General features: G+C 40.5%; 1 protein-coding gene across 1 annotated transcript; it reads left to right on the top strand.

Moving 5' to 3' along the window:
• Positions 1–267: 267 nt before the first annotated feature.
• On the top strand, positions 268–17,390 carry LOC129208762 (pancreatic lipase-related protein 2-like). The gene is made up of 13 exons (XM_054832059.1): positions 268–327; positions 509–557; positions 2,015–2,169; positions 5,267–5,392; positions 6,344–6,478; positions 7,441–7,549; positions 8,690–8,809; positions 8,902–9,024; positions 11,365–11,480; positions 12,952–13,081; positions 14,451–14,562; positions 16,353–16,517; positions 17,327–17,390. The coding sequence occupies exons 1-13, from the start codon at positions 268–270 to the stop codon at positions 17,388–17,390; spliced, it is 1,464 nt and encodes a 487-aa protein (XP_054688034.1).
• Positions 17,391–18,561: the final 1,171 nt, after the last annotated feature.

Raw genomic sequence — 18,561 nt, 5'->3', positions numbered from 1 at the left:
ATAGCAATGATCAAAAGCAGTTTTCAAAACTTTCTATATGATTTAGAAACATGAATTAAGTTTTTTCCTAAGTTCTTTTAAATGCAATCACTGAATAGCAGTTCTATGAGTAACTTTTCTACTAAATGATAGAAGAAACTTCACTCTGTAAAAAAAAATGTTGCAAATCCTTTAAGAACTTCATTTGCTTGCCCATAAATTGCAGCTCTAGAGGAAAAAAAAAAAAAAGCTTATGTTTGTCAAGATCAGGTAGACAATCTTTAAGAGATGCTTAGAGGATATCCTGCGTATGCAAAATCTCCATGGCAAACAGAAAGGATCCCAAAGGTATTTTCTTGAAACCTTGCTATCTTTAAGGAAGTGTTGATTCTTTGGGATCTCATGCATTAAATGACTGAAGTATTCCAATGGTCACTATGACTTTTTTTTTGATGGGCCAAGGAAATCCTTAGGTGAATTCCAGATTCTATTTTTAATTAGATTGTAATTGTGTTCTTATTTGCTTTAGATGTTTGCAATATGGATCACTGCTCTTTTTCTTCTTGATGCAGCCAGAGGTAAGACACATAGCTGATAAAATCTATAAAGAGTAAAAATTGTTGTGTGCAGCTTACACCAGAATAACCATATTTTAGAAAAAGGCTGTGCTTTGCAATCAATTTAACAGACTTCTTGATTAGGAGCATTGAGTTACATCATGTCTTTCCAACATTTAACCTATTACTTTTTAATTCAGTAAAGGTTTTTGCAGCTAGCAAACAGAATGGGAATTAGAAAGGTATTTTTATATATTAATTGATACTAAAATCCTTCCAGAACAGTTTCCCCTACCCACCCTCAACCCACACCAGCATTTACGGTAGTTTCAACACTTTTAATGCCAGTCTAGGCATTTACTCTTCACAGCACCATGCAGAGAACAAGAAAATAGTCCCGGTCCAAAATACCTCTTTACCAATAGGAACGAATAGTTCAACAGGGATGGACACACAGAAAGGGCAGAGAGAAACAAAGAGACACAGTCCAAAAGTTTGTTGGCATCAGAGGAAAGACCCCTGTGAAAATGACTGGATCACTTGTGGAATCTCTAGCTGCAGCTCCACAATGAAGTCATCTCTTTCTCCAGATGTATTTCCAGTATGTATCACTCTACCCCTGCCTTTCGTACAGAGTAACAAATAGAGTAAGTCGTGGTCTGAGGTAGTATTGAATCTGTCACCTATCCTAGGTAACAATAGTTTCTCATTGTTTTCAGTAGCTTTTTAATAGCAATAAAATTACTTGAGATTTCACAACTGTTGTGCTTTAATAGTCAGTAAGGATGACATTTAATAGCAACACCCATATGTCATATTTGCATCATTACTGTATTAAAGCCACAGTAGAAATTGGGAAACTCTAGTCGTTCAGGCACAGACCACACTTCCTGAGGCTGTGCTTTGCTCTAGGCTTCTACTCAAATTCCATTTTATTGCTTCCACTAAAATCTTATGGTGGTAAAAAAAAAAAAAAGGGAGATGTTTAATGTATGTTGTGAAGCAACCAGGGGTATCTATTTTAATGTTTAGGTTTTGTTTTATTCCTTCATGAACTGTTGCACAAGAAATAACAATTTAGATAATCCCTGGAGCATTAGCACTAATTTGAAGGACTGCTCTGCACTGGCAACCAAAGCTGGTTTGTTCTCTGGATCCATAAAGGACCAAGATTTTATTGTCTTTTTCCGATGGCTGTGTTAACAATATATTTGACAAGTCATAAATTCACCAAACTGAGCTCCATACTATGTTTGCAACAGGAATCAGTCTTGAAGTTCAAGTCCCTGCTACACGCACAAGGCACAGGAGCACAACTGAGCCCCTTAATGAAAAATGAACACAGGTGTCATCCTAATCCGAACCTCCCATTTTCCGCTTCCCCGGCATAAACACTGTCCTGACAGCTTCTTGTAAAGTGGTGGCAGCCTAACCTGCTACATTCCCAGAACACTAACATTTTTATTTGTGTACCCCAGGAAGGGAAGTTTGCTACAAAAGGCTTGGATGCTTCACAGATAGCCCCCCTTGGTCTGGGATCCCAGGGAGACAGCTGGCAGGCTTGCCCAGCTCTCCAGAGCATGTGAACACCAATTTCCTCCTTTACACTAGAGACAACGTCATGAAATATCAAGTAAGAAACTGCTTTTGTTTTAAAAACTGGTAGTATACTACACATTCAACAAATTGTATAGGTAGTTTCTTTTCTCCTGTATTTTTGCCCAAAAGTCTGCCAGGAAAAGCCCCAATTCTATATTATACACTCCATGAACAGTCCATCCTAATTTTCTTCTATCTCATTTGTTTTTCCTTATTTCAGCTCTCTGATGAGCCAGGTATATTTACAATATATTAATTGCACCCTTCTAACACAAGTCATCTGAGCTATTTTGGATGTATTTTATATACTTAGAATCATAGAATTATAGAATCATAGGATCATTGAATGGTGTGGGTTGGAAGGGACCTCAAAGATGATCCAGTTCCAGCCCCCCTGCCATGGACAGGGACACCCTCCACTAGCCCAGGCTGCCCAAAGCCCCATCCTGGCCTTGAACACTTCCAGGGATGGGGCAATCCACAGCTTCTCTGGGCAACCTGTGCCAGTGCCTCACCACCCTCACAGGGAAGAATTTCTTCCTAACATCTAATCTAAATCTCCCCTCCTCCAGCTTAAGGCCATCAGCCCTTGTCCTATCACTACACCCCCTGATAAACACTCCCTCTCCAGCTTTCCTGTAGGCCCCTTCAGGTACTGGAAGGCTGTTATAAGGTCTCCCCAAAGCCTTCTCTTCTTCAGGCTGAACAACCCCAACTCTCTCAGCCTGTCTCCATAGCAGAGGTGCTCCAGCCCTCTGATCATCTTTGTTGCCTCCTCTGGACTCACTCCAACAGCTCCATGTCTGTCTTGTACCGGGGGCCTCAGAGCTGGACGCAGTACTGCAGGTGGGGTCTCACAAGAGCGGAGTAGAGGGGCAGAATCCCCTCCCTCGACCTGCTGGTCACGCTGCTTTTGATGCAGCCCAGGATACGGTTGGCTTTCTGCGCTGCAAGTGCACACTGCTGGGTCATATTGAGCTTCTTGTCCACTAACACACCCAAGTCCTTCTCCTCAGGGCAGCTCTCAATCCATTCCCTGCCCAGCCTGTAGTTGTGCTTGGGATTGCCCCGACACACATGCAGGACCTTGCACTTGGCCTTGTTGAACTTTATGCGGTTCGCACGGGCCCACCTCTCCAGCCTGTCAAGGTTCCTCTGGATGGCATCCCTTCCCTCCAGCGTGTCGACCACACCACACAGCTTGGTGTTGTCGGCAAACTTGCTGAGGGTGCACTCAATCCTGCTGTCCATGACACTCAATCCCGCTGTCCATACTTCTCTACAGTAAGCTAATGGCCCAAACTCAGTTTCAGGTTTAGCATTATAAAGCCAGAGGTAGTAGGGGAGGTAGTACAAAAGGAAAGCTCAGTTTTGGCTCCTGCGTATCTCCAGATTAAAAACACGTTTGAGGCCCATACACACGACTCAGGGATGTGGTTCATACATATGATTACTAGGTCCTCTGCACTACGTATGATCACTCTCAGAGGCTCTGCTTATGTGGTGCCCAACACTGATCCCTGAGAGCGGGTAGATAGTTAAGAGTGAAGATAAGAAGAGAAAGTATCCATGTTCACCAGAGAGGGGAAGCAAAATATGATGAAAAAATTAATGAAAGCTTAGAAAGGAAAACAGGAGACTAAAAAAAACTGAAGGAGAGAATGAAACCATATGTGGAAAAAGAAGGAAACAAAAAGAGAATGAAATGAGGATGAAGAAAGAAAATAAACAAATATTAAACTTTTTTTTATGAATATGACTGAGGGAAAATGAAGACTAAATGCTAAAGACTTGGTAAGATAAATCATAGAGAGAGCTTGGAGGTTTGTTTTACAGAAATCTGAACCAGGTTATCCCTCATGAAAGCACACCAGGTAGAGAAGCATAGAGACAGCAGACTCTGGAGCTCTGTGGACGAAAAAAAGTAAAAAGGTGCAGTTACCTACAACATTTGCAAGTTAGTTAGTGGCCGTGAGAGGAAGCTCTGGACTGTGACAGAGTGACAAATGGAAGTATTAAAAGGAGCCTGCAGGACTGCATAGGATGGATCAAATGGGAACACACTGAAGGATGCCAGCAGTGGGTCAGCCTTTTCCTCTGAAGACCAGCAAGTAATGGGAAAAGCTCACGGCAGGGTGCTCGAGGTGTTAGAAGGGTCTGAGCTGGGCTCGTCCATAGCACAAAGCAGTTTTGTGGAGCTATAGACTCGTCTGGTGAAAGAAGAGCAGTGACCAACAGAGTGTGAATTTTACTTGGACAAAGAGCAAAAAAAAATGAAGCAAATTAATATGAAAGAGGGGAGAGCAATTTGTTGCTGTTGTTGGCTTACGTTACATGAAAAAGGCTTCATAGTTGGGTTTTTTTTATATAAATGGCAGTCACAAACAGTGGATGTTTAATGATTTCTCCTGTTTGAGTCACATCAGAACAAGTCCAAAATCTCTAGCTGAGATGGCCTGTAAGGTTTTAACTTCAATCAATCTTTCACTGAAGGTTAGATGTGTGCCAATTAGTCATGACATCACCTTTTAAGGTAATGAAACCATAACAAAAAACAAGAGCCAAGTTTTAAAACAATCCAGTATTCAGATTTTTTAAAAAACAAAATAATGCCTTCCTTCTCAATAAACCCCAAAATGCCTCCAGCCTCTGATGTTGTAAGCCTGGTGGGCTGTCTCATGCTGTCTGGAATATCTTTAGGATAAAGTACAAATAAGCTTAGTGATGAAGGTCTTATCTTCAAAGAAAAAAAAGGAAAAAAATAGGTATAGATTCAAAGTCAACTGCATAATACCTTGCAGAAGATGCTATCTTTGTATTTCTATAGTCAAGTTTGATAAAATCTTGTATTTACACGGCATGTTGTATCAGTATATCTTAAAGCATTGTGCAGAGGATGCCAGTATTAGTTCAATTAACTAGAGGAAGTGAATCATGTGTTGAAGCGATTAATTGATATCCCCCAGCAAGGCAGTTTACAAGTGAGGAACAAGACCCACCTCTTCAGAGTCCAGACCTGTCTATGCCTTAACCATTGGGGTGCTCTGCCCTGTATCGAAATGGACATTGGTACAGAGCAGTCACATCCTTGTTGTGGTGTTTGTTTGTTGTTGTTGGTCTTTTTGACACAGAAAATTTCTGCTACAAATCCTTCAACTATCAAAGCTTCAAATTTCCGAACACACAGGAAAACTCGCTTCATTATACATGGCCATCTTGTTGGAGCGGACCTCCCCTGGATAAGAAATATATGCAGGGTATGGAATGAGTATTGTCATTTTGCTTGCGTTTGAAAGTGCAAATATCCACATCCCCCCATTAACTGGCTTAACATTCCTACATAAAATTTACACCTCTGTTCTCTTGTTAATTCAGGGAATATATGAGGAGGGAAAAACCTCAGAATAAAGATCAGTTCCACATGACCACCCTTTTGTACCTAGCTATGAGTATAGCACACTTCAGCCTTCTGATAAATGCCCTTTTGCTGCATTCACCTCCACAGGGAAAGTTATAATTAATTGATTATTCGATTCCTTGCCAATAATGAAGGGGGAAAAAAGTCACGTTTCTCACCTCAGCAAAAGGTCAAAATAAATATTTCAGTTTGAGTGAGGCATTTGATCTAATAAAACCAAAATGCTTTGCTCAGCAGATCGTTTTCATTTTATTTAGGGACATTTCAAAAATGAAATTGTTTCAGAACTAAAAATCAGAATGTTCCATTGCCAGAAGTGTATAAATAGAATATTTTGGTTAAAATATATGAACTGTGGGCCTGAACAATTTAAGCACATTAAAACAAATTTGTGAATCCTTTTAGATGATCCAAGCATATAAATTTTGAAGAATAAATCTTGGACAATGAAAAAGAAGTCATGCTATCCTTGTTTTTCCTAACTGTGGTACTGTCGTTAAGGGAAGTTGATACCCTAAAGCTAACCAAGGCACCTGGAATAGAAACCAGAACTGAAGCAAGCATCTGTGTGTCTTTACACAGTGTTCAAATCACTGCCTCCACTCTGCCTCCTTGTGTTGATTCTTCAGTATTAGTAGGAATTAATATACTAAAGATGTGTCTTTACCAGTCACATGGACAAAGTGAGTCCCCAGCTATAGCAAAACAAAATATCATTTGTATACACTCTGCTACAATTGTAATTAATACTCATTTCCTTCTGTTCTCCTGTTTTCATGTTTTCCACCAGCTCATGTTTCACACTGAAGACGTGAACTGCATTTTGACCGACTGGAGAGGTGGTTCTAGTGGTTTGTACACTGAAGCTGTTAACAATGTCCGCATTGTGGGGGCTGAGCTGGTATATCTGGTGAACCTTCTCGAGGTAAAAGTATCCGTGGAACGTGAACGCCGGCACATAGTCTGTATGGTAAAGGCTGTGTTTAGGGTGGCACCGTTAGGTTTGATGCAATAGAGTCAGGAAGTACAGAGGTACTCAATAACGCAGCTGAAAATGTCATAAAAAATCTCTAATCCTGTACAAATGGAAATACTTTAGTGTCAGATCACAGATAAGCATGTCCCAAAAGGCTTACAGGCCATAGTTTCTGAAAGTTTTGCTCATGATGGACTTTTTACTGGATAAGACATCAGATTGGAGACTGCCTAGCAAAATCAGCAGGGTGAAGAGCAGTAGTAAGAGAGGGCCAAGATGGTTAAACCATCCTTCTGTGGGTCACACATGCTGCCTCCTGCGAGAACTGGATCGCAGCAGAGAAGCGCCTCTCCTGCAGCCACCAGTGTCAGGCTCCCCACGCAGAAGCTCAGCTGAGCCCAGCGCACTGGCAGTGCTCCTGGCATGGTCCTCCCCGTCCCGCAGGACCTGCATGGTGGAACACCTCCATAGCAGGACGGCTGCTTGGTTCACACAGAGGGTATGCCACAGACAAAGGCAAACTCCTCTGCCACAGACCGCTGTCCTGACCAGGCAGACAGATTCAGAGGTGAGGCAGTGAGGTCATTTGCCTCTTGGATGAGCAATCAGTGGAAATGTAGGGGAGCCATGTGCAGAAAGTCCCTTTTCGTTCTTTTCTATCATAAGGGCCAGTTCCTGACAGAGATTACTCCCTTCCAGAGGTGTGATATAAGAATGGATGGGATGAGTTGGGAACTGCTTCTCTTTAGGAACAGATCCCAACACCTGCAGTGACCCCCACCCAAGACAGTCCCCTCCATTGCCCGCTGGTCTGGCCATGGCCTAGCACAGCATGGGGCCATGATGCAGTGACACAGGCTTGTATCCCCCGCTTGACACGCTTGTTTTTTCCTTTCCATACATCTTCACAGAAAGACTATGGCTACTCTCCTGCCAACATCCATTTCATTGGCCATAGTCTTGGAGCACATGCCGCAGGGGAGGCTGGGAGAAGGAAACCTGGCATTGGAAGAATAACAGGTACTGAAGCTATTTCAATGGATGAAGCTTTATATTTTCATGCAACTTAAGAGAACTGAAGAATCACTCCTGCCTTATAAACACATAAGACAGACCATGATACGTTGGTTTGTCGTAACAGTATACAGCCAGCGTGACAGCACACAAAGCCATGTCCTATCCCACGCCATGCATTTCACATGTCAACATTCCCAGCTTTGAGAAAGGCTTGACTGCAGCAGATCAGAAAGGTTTAACTGTCCCACCTGTGGCTAAATAGAGGTCAGTTTTCGTGGGTCACGAGTCCCAGGGAACACTTGGGTATGATTTTTAATAATATAAAAGAACAGGAACAAAATACTGTATTACATGTGGAATAACCGATTCGTAAAACAGTAGCAACTCATTGTCATATTTGATTTTAAAAGCCCACTCTAACATGACTTTTCAGCAGTTCAAAAGATTGAGCATCTGAAATGAAAAATTAAAGCCCCTATATCCAGTATGTCAGGATGAGACAGTAAATAGCCATGGGCACCCTGAAGAGGAAGAAAGCTGTTAGTCGCATAGTTACAGAGAGACACAGTGACATGACACACACATCACTTTTTTAAAAGGCTCGCTATTTTCTGCTTTCCTTTCTCCTCCAGTCAGTTCTTTTCTCTGCATAGACTTTGCTTTGACTAAGCTGTGTGCAGAGCGAGCAGTCACATAAGTAACTCGGGGAAACTGGGATCAGAACTGTGTTGCTGTAGCCCTGAAGAGAGCTCACTGACACTGAAGTGAAGGGATAACATTTTAAACCAAGCTCTTTTGGAAATAAAAATAGATTTTTGACAAAATGAAAATTCTCAAACAAATCCACATGCTCAGAGTAACATATCAAAATTTCCTATTTTTCACTAACATTAAAAAAAAAACCAAACCCAAACCTCTTCTTATAACATTGTTCCCCAAAAGTAAGCCAAGCACCCCTCAGTATTTTACTGTGCTGCTCCAGCCACCTATTAAACCAGCTTGTTTTACTGGCTGTAGACCACAAAATGGAATTTTATATATGGTGTAAAGTCAGAAATGTAATGACATACAGCATATACACACTGTATGTGATGACATACCTACAGCAGTATTTACTCAATCAGACGTATCTCATTTATTCAGGTTTGGATCCAGCTGGGCCCCTTTTCCAGTATACTCCCACAATGGTTAGGCTGGATCCTTCAGATGCAAAATTTGTTGACATAATTCATACCCATGCTGGTCATCTTTTCTTTGACTTTGGTAAGTTTTCACGCAAAGGCTGACACCAACACAGAGGTTGGCCACAGCGTCGTACCTGAGAGTGATCAGCCTTGATTCATTATATATTTCAGCTCCAGGGATTCTTCAGACTTGTGGCCACCTGGATTTTTACCCAAATGGTGGGAAGAAGATGCCAGGATGCAAGCAGCTTCGTGTACCCCCTGCAACTTGGAATATCAATGACCTTATGAGAGGTAAATATATTTTAAAAAAGTAATACCTCATTATAAGCTACAGTTAGAAATAAAGGCTGGGCTAAGGTAAAGCCTTTTGAATATTTATATTATTTATATAGCTCAGATTTGGAGTAGGGAGGGAATGCTCAAAAATGGAAGATTTAAAGCTGCCTGTGAAATACGCTCTAATTTTCTTATATACTAACCAAGGCAAATTCCGGATGGAAACTTCAGTTAAAGCATACAGACTTGTTCATCGCAACCTGTTACAAGAGCCTACCACTGTTCTGACAGACTGACCTCAGTGGGAATTCCACACATGAAGGACTGGTAAAATTTCATTCAAGGATAACACAAAAATGAGTATGTTAAAATCTGAGCTTCCCTTCTCCCTAGAATGATATCAGTCCCAATATTACTGGGGTTAGACATACTCATCCACGCCATTAACAGCTTTAGTGTCTTCAAAGGGAACAGCACAAGGTTAAAAATTTAGCAGATGATAAAGTGACTGCTCCATTGATAGTTCACGTTCTTCAAAGAAAGCTGGGCAGTTAATCAGAATTACCCTGGGATCAGTACAATAGATCCCCAAAATCCTGTCTTCTGATCCTAACCTAGGGAAATAAGAACATCTGTTATTCACAGCTAAATGTTTTGAAATCCCTATGACTAGTTAAGTAATTGGCTTTCAAGAATGCTCTGTCTTAGAATTGGTTGGAGAACTTAGTAATAAAGAGGACTGAAAGCTGGCTGTGCACAAAGTCACTTGGAACCAAAACACTTTCCAATCAGACTGCAGAAGAATGTCTGCATTTTCAGAAAAAAAAACCCTAAATATTTTCCACAGACATTTCACAAGGCTGTTTGCAACGTTTTGTGGTGATGGAGAAGCTCAGCTCTATTGAACATGAGCAGATGGAGTTGGTTGTTCATGCAGGTCCTAAAAGTAGAGATAGCCTTAACTCCTGCCTCTTGTTTACACCTTACCTTGGGCATATCTCTTCTGTTTGATAATATTTACATTTATGTAGTGCTTTTATGTATGAAGTGCTTTAGAAATGCTATTTAGCAACTTCTTTCTACAGCTTTTGATGCAGTAGGGAGGGGAGTATTATGTTCCCATTGTATAGATGTTAAGTGAATTTGGCACTACCACAAAGCCGACTGTAAGAGCTGAGATTTTTAAAGTTAAAAGCACAGACCCTTCTGAATTAGATTTGAAGAAGGAACTATAAAGAAAACATACCCAGAAAGCCTTGATGATGCAGATTATTGCCAAGAAAAACAGTGAAAAATACTTTCCAGAGAGTTTTTGGTGTGGAGTTGTTGGGTTTTTTTCTTTCCTTATGTAAAGAACAATGTGTATCAACTGGTCAATGCCAACTGGTCTGTCTGTAAGATGCACTATAAGCTGTGCCAGTTTGCATCTACTACTACTTCAGTGCCTCCAGGACTTCACCCTCTCATTGGGTGAGCTGAGGCAGAGTAGAGCCCATTTCTGTACGACCTAACTTTGGTTTATTGTGCTTTGATAAAGGAGGGACTTCAGAGCCAGTAGAGACAATACTTGTTACAAGGGACCTGCAAATATAATCCAAATAGCACTTTCTCCTTTCCTGTACTAACTGCTTATATATTTCACTCTGATGGGAAAACGTACTTGTTTCAAATAATTCTGACAAAATCAAGGACACACTGCCAAACATCTTGCTTTTCAGAGCATTTCACAGAATCACCACTGTCAAATGACCGCAGATTTTCTAGCGCTTAAAAACATTGAAAGCCACTGAAGTTAAAATAATTACTACAATTACCTTTAATTTTAGAAATAAGTGGAAACTGTGGTTTTACAAAATCCCATGTTGTGATAATGGTAAGCAAATGAAGACTGCTTCGTAGTAACTACTGTATGCTTTACAAATGCTGTAGCTATGAATTATTCCAGTCTTTCAAATATCAAAGGGAAATTCTCCTAAGGCCTCCTCGGTTCTCATGCTAAAGTAAAAGCAGTTACGTACACATAGCAGGACAGGAGGCTGCACGAGGTCCACCTTGGTGCACCTCCACTTCTGTTAACTTCAGCATGAGCACACGGACACATTGATTAGAGCCTAGCTCTTGCCCATCAAAAAAATATACGTAGTATATACAGTAAAATAAATTTTACTATAAATGCAAATAATTCACACTTCAAACATCTTTTAATTATTACCTTTTTTTAATCTGAGACTTCAAATTTGTACATATCTGTATGTACAAATGCTTATGAGGAAAAAAGACCCACAAGTGTTGTTTTGGCATGGACTTTATGTTAATGTATAGCTTTAATCTTTTTTTACCCGGGCTTTTCCCCAGCATATAGATCTATTGGATGTGGACATAAAAGAAGTCTCCGGTATTATGCTGAGAGTATTATCACTCCCAATGGATTTGTTGGGTATCAGTGTGAATCATATCGAGCTTTTGTACTGGTAAGTACCAGGGACATATTTATCTGAGGGGTTATAGCCCTGCCCTTCTCCTCTTGATAATTTCTGGGACGTCTACACTCTGGATCATGGGATACAGGGGGGCTATGCAGACACACTGACTGCCCTCATCCAGACCATACCCAAAACATAGGCAAGATGCAGAAGCAGAAAACTCAAAAAAACCAACCAAACAAAAAAACCCAACCACAACCAACCAAACAAACAAACAAAAAAAACCAACAAAAAAAACCCCCCAAAACCCCCACAACAACCAGCAGAAGAAAATAAGGCAGTAAATATAAAGAGCAAAGACAGTTACAAAGGGAGATAGGAAGAGGGCAATGAGAGGCAGTGGCTGGGTTCACTTTTTGCGCAGGTCAGCAGTAAGGGACGCTCACTCTGGTTGAAGGAAATCCATCTAAACCTGGTGGAACCCATCATCAAGGGGACAGCCGCCGGATTTCAGAAATGTTTAAAGATCTGTATAAACAATAAACATCCACAGTATATAGGGCAGGGGAGATACTTATACAGCACAGCATTGCTCACACAGCCCTCAAGCGGCAAGAAAAAGAAGGCAGCATAATGACCCTGAAAGCTTGATGTAATTCAGAACTTTAAAACCTGAACCCTGTGCAATTTAGTGATGCAAGGGAAATGGTTTTTTTTTTCAATCTCATAATAAACAAGTGATGATGATCATTTAGCTTTTATTTCATCTAATGCCCAAATAGCCAAAGATCCACAAATATCAGTTCCTACAGAACCTCCCAAATATGAAAATTGAACTATCTAAATATAATAATGCTATTTTGTCCAACTGCAATAAAATCACTTTCACTGAAAATATACACACTTGTCTTTTATTATTATTATTATTTTTATTTTTATTTTTATGGACCTCAAGGTCTTGATCTGAATGTTTAATCTGTGTAGGCAGATTAATTTCATTAAGGTTCTGCATGGGAATAAAGGCTGAAAAGCAGACAGAACACATTCCAAAGCGAGACCCCAAGCTTCAGTATTCCTAAACTTAAATATCTTTACCATATGAGTAAGATATCCAGCCAGACCTGCTTGCAAATATGGTTAGCCACCCTATAATAATTAGCATACAGGTTTTCAATGGACCCTATGAAAGATGAATGTATTACCTATATTTTACAGATCAGGTAGTTAGGCACAACGTGCATTAAGGTATTTACTTATGGTCTCTGCAAGAGCATGAGGAATTAGGCCAGATTTTTAACCTGTTTCTCTCTGATTTTCAACCAGATGAAATAAGCTGATCGACCATCTCAGCTCCTTTTTTCACCGCACTGATAAATACTGATGATATGATCTGAACTCAGAAGCAAGCACCTTTTCAAAAAAAGCTGGGAAAAAGCTGAAAAATCCTAATTTCTTAAACTTTAAGAAGCAGAATGAAAACAGATAACATGTTGTAACACACATTGTTATTTTCCCCCAGGGAGACTGCTTCCCCTGTCCGAAGGAAGGATGCCCACTGATGGGTCATTACGCTGACAAGTTTTTACATAAAACTGAAAAAGAACAGCAAAAGGTTTATTTAAACACAGGGCCCTCCTCTCCTTATGCCCGTAAGTACTCATTTCGGGTGGCGAATTCTAAAGTGGCAATGAATTACATGTGAACAAATATCTTACGCTTCTACAGACAGCTGCTGGAATGAATGAGTGGCACTCAGTACAAAATCTAGAGTTTCAGGTGTGTTAGGAACGTGCAGTACCAACATTACCTGGGAAAGCCCGAGATAATTATAGAAACAGATCAACTGATGCTGATCTCTGAGTTAGAAACCTTGCTGAAATTTTGTTAATTAGATTACTGCTTCAAAAATTCCATAAAGCTGAAGGTGGGAGGAACGTTATGCTGAAAGTGCAAAACTTCAAATAAAAAAAAAATACATTGTTTTTATTGACAAAATTTTATAAAACTGGATCATTTCAGAATATTTTTGCAAAGCTCATCAACTGAAAATGGCAGGGAGTAATAAGAATTATAGTTTTAATTGTGATTAATGTTGAAGCAGCCACAGAACTGGGAAATAAGTTCATAAATAAATTGTAATCCATCACAGGTGATGAATTGCAATAAATGAGAGAGGGTCTTGAGGTCCTTATTCACCAGGAACTAAAATATGAAAGCAAACTTAAGAACAAAAAAATTATATCACGTCTCCATAAAAGCAAAAAGTAAAAAAATCAGTTTGAGTATAGAGAATCTAGCCATTTCTCAAATCTGAATGAATACATTAATTTCAATATTTACTGTTGAGTTTATAGAAATTATAGCCTGAAACCAAATATAACCTTATGAAGTGGGTGAAGAGATTCTCCTTTTAATAGCCCGAATTAAAGCCAGTACAAAAACTTCCCAAACCTGGTTGCTTAAAATCAATACGTGCTACTGCGTCTGAGGCCCTGCTTCTGCCACGCGAGATGGCAGGATCTCCTGACAGCTGTGGGGCTGCGTACGGGTGTAAGAAAAACCCTAAACGCTCTGCATATCAGGATCACCCTGGGAAAGCTGCCGGGTTTGTTTAATTTATCTTTAACAACACGGCAGTCCAGCGGACCTCGCTTCGTAGTTGAGAGCTGACAGGCTGCCCGTGAGACCCCACAAACTGCTCACAAGTGTAAGAAATTACAAAATTAAAAGCGAGGCCAAATGGAAGAGCAAGGACGTTATTGGCAGATTGAATACTCGGCACAGCCAGTAGGTCAGCAAAGATTGCACCTGTGATTTAGACCACTGCCAAGGAAATTAATACTACCAGAATCACAAAGAACTAACATTTCCCTTAATAAAGAGTGACACTTTGTTTGCTTACAAGCACATTTGTGCAATCCTTTCCTCTCCCTAAAAGACATTGAAACGTATGAAAAGTTTTACCTTTAGGAAAGAAATCGCCTTACAACCGTAATCTATTTCATTTTGCTTTCAAAGGTTGGCGGAAAGAGATACAAGTCAGAGTATCTGCGACAGAAACCATGAAAGGAAACATAGATGTAGCCTTGACTGGAACTAATGGGATCAGGAAAAAATACACAATTGACAGGTAAGTTTAACGTGATTGTTGAAAAAATGGCTCTATCGTTGTTATCATATTGAATTTATACACAGCTATTTTTACATGTCTCATCTTGCTCTATGTGATCTGTGATTTAGACTGGTAGTAAAAGTAGCTGAAAAGGGGTTGAAGTTCCCCATGCTGCAGATTGTCATCAAAATCTGCTTGCTGGTCTCTCTTGTTCTGTATTTTCTTTTCTTTTCTGAGTATGAGAGTTAGCATAGCAAAGTGGGCAAGAGCAAAGAGCTCTGTGGCTACCGCTGGACTCAAACATCATTTGGTGATCTTCTCTGAGCAGACGAAGAGCTGCATGACGTACAGTCATTTAATCATCCCCTCCTCTAGGGAATACGTGAGTAAGAAAGTTGCTTATGAACTGTGCTGGAGTCTGGGCTTCCTATCGACTCAGCCTGGCCTTTTCCAGTAAACATGAATTTAAATCTCACAAACTGGTCCTCGTCACGAGCACAGTTTAAATACTGTAAACCCAACCTCCTCTGTGTTCGAACATAGCCCTGTTACTGGTCTGTACCAGGAGTGCCTTTGGTTGCAAATACACTACTGCAGCGATACACCTACAGGTCATTTCTATGTTAATGTCACACTCTAATGTGCACTCTGTTATAATGAACACTGATACCACAGAAAGCACAAATGTAAACTATAATTTTCAATTTTCTTCATGGTTGAGAACAAGCAAAAACACTGAGAGAACTTTTTGACTTGGACTTATTTGAAGATAGATCTCATTTTCCAAAAAACACCCCCCATCTAGAATAAATTCCATGGCAATACTGACAAAGGCTAACTAATCTAATGTTTTCATCCTGAAAAGAACAGGAATTTAAGCAACTAAGTCATTCACATCCTTCTGTAGATCCCTCTGAGTAGCTATGTCCTCCTTAGGTACCAACAAGCCTGTGTGTACGGCTGATAGGCTGAAAGCCCGTAGCAGAACCCACAATAACCTCCCTGTGTAAGCAGCAACGGTGTTTCCTCTGCTTTCTCAAGTAAGGTTAATACAGAGACTTTGTGGCCTTCACAAATCTGCCTAACTGGGATCTGCACCACAGACTTCAGCCAAAGGTGGGGGGGAAAGTGACATTTCGTCCTCAGAACTTCCTCCAAGTGTTCAGGATAAATGGTGCTGGGAGAGATAAGGTAGCCTCAGCACCGCCACGATAGCTTCAGGGAAGGCAAAAAAATTGCAGTACTGATCTGGAGGAAGAAATCAACCAAAATGTCAACAAGACATTCCTTCCTAATCCTTACAAAAAAGGTTAAATGTAAAGTGCATTATATATTTTTAATTGGTTTTTTAATCTTCCCTTAAGTTTAGCCTTGTTATAATGTTTGTCAAGAAGAAGTATTTGATATATTCTATGTACAAAAAATCTAATGTCCAAGGACTTTATCAAAGACTTTGCTGCATGGCTGACTAGTCAGCAGAGAGGACAGAACTTGGTGGTTCTGGACCTGAGACATGATCTCCTACTGCCTAAGCTGAAAGCCTTGGATCTGCATGAGGCTCTGCATCAAGAGCCCTGTGTGTTCCCCAGGGAACATACTCTCCAAGAACATGTTCTAAGCTAAAGTTTTGCCTAACATCCCTGAGTGGCAATTCTTGAAAAAAAAATGTAATAGAATTATAATGATAGTATTCAAAGCTTCCACTCTCATAGCATCCCACACCTCATCTCCCTTTCTAAACTGAAGCATTTTTTTTTCCTCATTTGTAAAGAACACTGAGCATCGCTTCTGTGCTTTTCTTTTGGCAGGGGCACTTTCAAACCAGGCAACACATACTTGAACTACGTTGATACAGAAATTTCTGGGAACATTTCAAAAGTTGAGTTTCTCTGGAAAAAGCATCTGGGTCACGTACACAGAGGCTGCATGGGAGCTGAAGAAGTAACAATAATATCTGGGGAAAATGGAAAAGTGTGAGTACATAATCTAATGGTCTTCCATTCTGTGGGCCTGGGGGGAAAACAAGGGAAAAAAAAGGGGGGGGGGGGGAACAAAACATCTTTGCTTGGTATCATGTTCCTTAAAGCAAGTGGGTTTAATTATTGCAAATAAGAGCCTAATCCAAATGTCGTGGCAGTACCTGGGTGCTTGGGTGATTACAGTTACTCCCACCAGCTCAGCACTGCAGCCAGACTTCCCCAAAGAACAGAGATATTAAATCTGAAATTCTGGCGGGGGGGTGTAGCCCTGCACTTTTAAGAAAGGTACAAGATTTTCTCCTAAATTGCAGCACATCAGAAACAGCTCTGCACAGTGCGACAGCATACTTGCCTTGGCAGGGTACTTTAGGCTGATTCTAACCTGATCCCACGGCATCTGCAGTCCATTAGGTATGCTTCTGGAGCACACCTCTCGGCTTAGTTTTAACCAAAATGAATCCGGCCGATGGATTCAGACCACTCTGTTGTGTAAAGCAAAGCGTGGTAATTGGGGAAAACGGAGTGAGGGAGTCACTTCAAAAGCACGCTCCAAATTAAGATGCTAATGGGGTCTGAGCATAAAGCCAAACACGTCTTAGAATTTAATAATTATATACTAACTAGTAATTCTTTAAAAAAATCATTTGATAACACACATACTTCATGTTCTCAGTCAACTGGAACCCATGCTTTGACCTAACATAAAATAAAATTTGGGTTTATATTGATTATCTTTGGCTACTGCTAAGAAAATATCCCATTGTGCTGAAAAATATTTCCTTAAACCTTTCCTCCCTCGCCAGGTCTGTGTTCTGCGGCTGTGGAACCGTGCGGCCGAGCACGTGGCAAGCCCTGGCACTTTGCTGAGGCTCGGAGAGGAAGGCTGTGGTTGTCCACTGTGGCAACCCTCACTATCTGGAAGACCACACTTCTTCAATCAGCAGCAAACTATTAACAAGGCTCCTTCAACAGACAGCAAAAATTTACCCAGCCCTCTGCAAAAGCTGTTTCCAAATTAGTGTTATCAGCTTTTATCCATACAGGGGAGTTACACTTCTGTGAATTCCAGTTACAATGACAGCTTAACACATATTCTACTAGTAGCACACTCACGCAATGTGATTATATTTCAGAGTCAAGGGGAAAATAATAAAATAGAAAAAAAAGTTCCAGCTAATTCTCCTTTGAAATACATTTAATTACTGTAGGAGGAGCATCCAAAATGAAACAACAGCAACAACAACAACAAAGAACAATGAAGAATGAAGAAAGATAAAAAGAAAGAAGAGTGGGAGAAAATAAAAAAGGAGCATAGACAGCCAAATTCTTTAATAGCATTTGCTTACTTGTTCAGGAGAAGGACACTTTCATGTTTTCAGGAGCATCTGATTCTGTGTCAGGAGTCTGAGGAATAATTTCAAATATAAAAATAATCAGAGTTTGAATGGCATTGCCTGATGTGTTCTTCCTTTCTGACGATCACATTTAAACAGCGTTTTAGAAGCACATCCAAAAGACTGCTTAGGAGCTGGGACTGCACACCGAGTTGTACAGAATACCTCGAGAATCTCGTCCATGAAAGTTCACCATTTGTCAAGCTGGACGGACAGCTTAATGCACAGCAAAATATTTGATTGTTGCCTTTTTCCTGGGGCAGAACTCATTGATGCGCTGTCTCCAGCTCTGCTGAACGCTGGTGAGCTGGGACTCTTTATACCTGAAACAGGCATCTTCTTTATCAAAACGCTGTTGCACTATTGAGGACGTTCATTTTTCTAGCAGCCTTCAAAGTAACTATTTTCTCCTGCCAATGAAGCTGAATTTTCCACCTCTACCTTGCCTTTCTAAAGCCACTGATGTCAGGCCTGAGCCACATTATTTGCATTACTGTATAGCATTGCCCCCCCCAAATTTGGAAGCATTTTGATTATACTGGTTAACAGATTACTAAGAGTTATCAGCGTCAGCCAAAATAAGCTAAGATTGTTTCTGTTTCAATACAAGCTAACCACAAAAATCCTTTCTGTGTTTAATTGCC

The sequence above is a fragment of the Grus americana genome, chromosome 7 (genome assembly GCF_028858705.1).
Source record: "Grus americana isolate bGruAme1 chromosome 7, bGruAme1.mat, whole genome shotgun sequence".
In the NCBI taxonomy this organism is placed as follows: Eukaryota; Metazoa; Chordata; class Aves; order Gruiformes; family Gruidae; genus Grus; species Grus americana.
The sequence above is the reverse complement of the archived record's forward strand: the minus strand, read 5'-3'. Positions and strand labels throughout refer to the sequence as shown.

What these genes read in the sequence shown, in the direction of transcription:
- LOC129208762 (XM_054832059.1), top strand. Translation starts at nt 268, where the DNA reads ATGCTTAGAGGATATCCTGCGTATGCAAAATCTCCATGGCAAACAGAA. An exon ending in ATCTGGTGAACCTTCTCGAG is followed by an intron (nt 6,479 to 7,440) that starts GTAAAAGTATCC and finishes ACATCTTCACAG; the next exon opens with AAAGACTATGGCTACTCTCC. An exon ending in GCCCTCCTCTCCTTATGCCC is followed by an intron (nt 13,082 to 14,450) that starts GTAAGTACTCAT and finishes TTGCTTTCAAAG; the next exon opens with GTTGGCGGAAAGAGATACAA.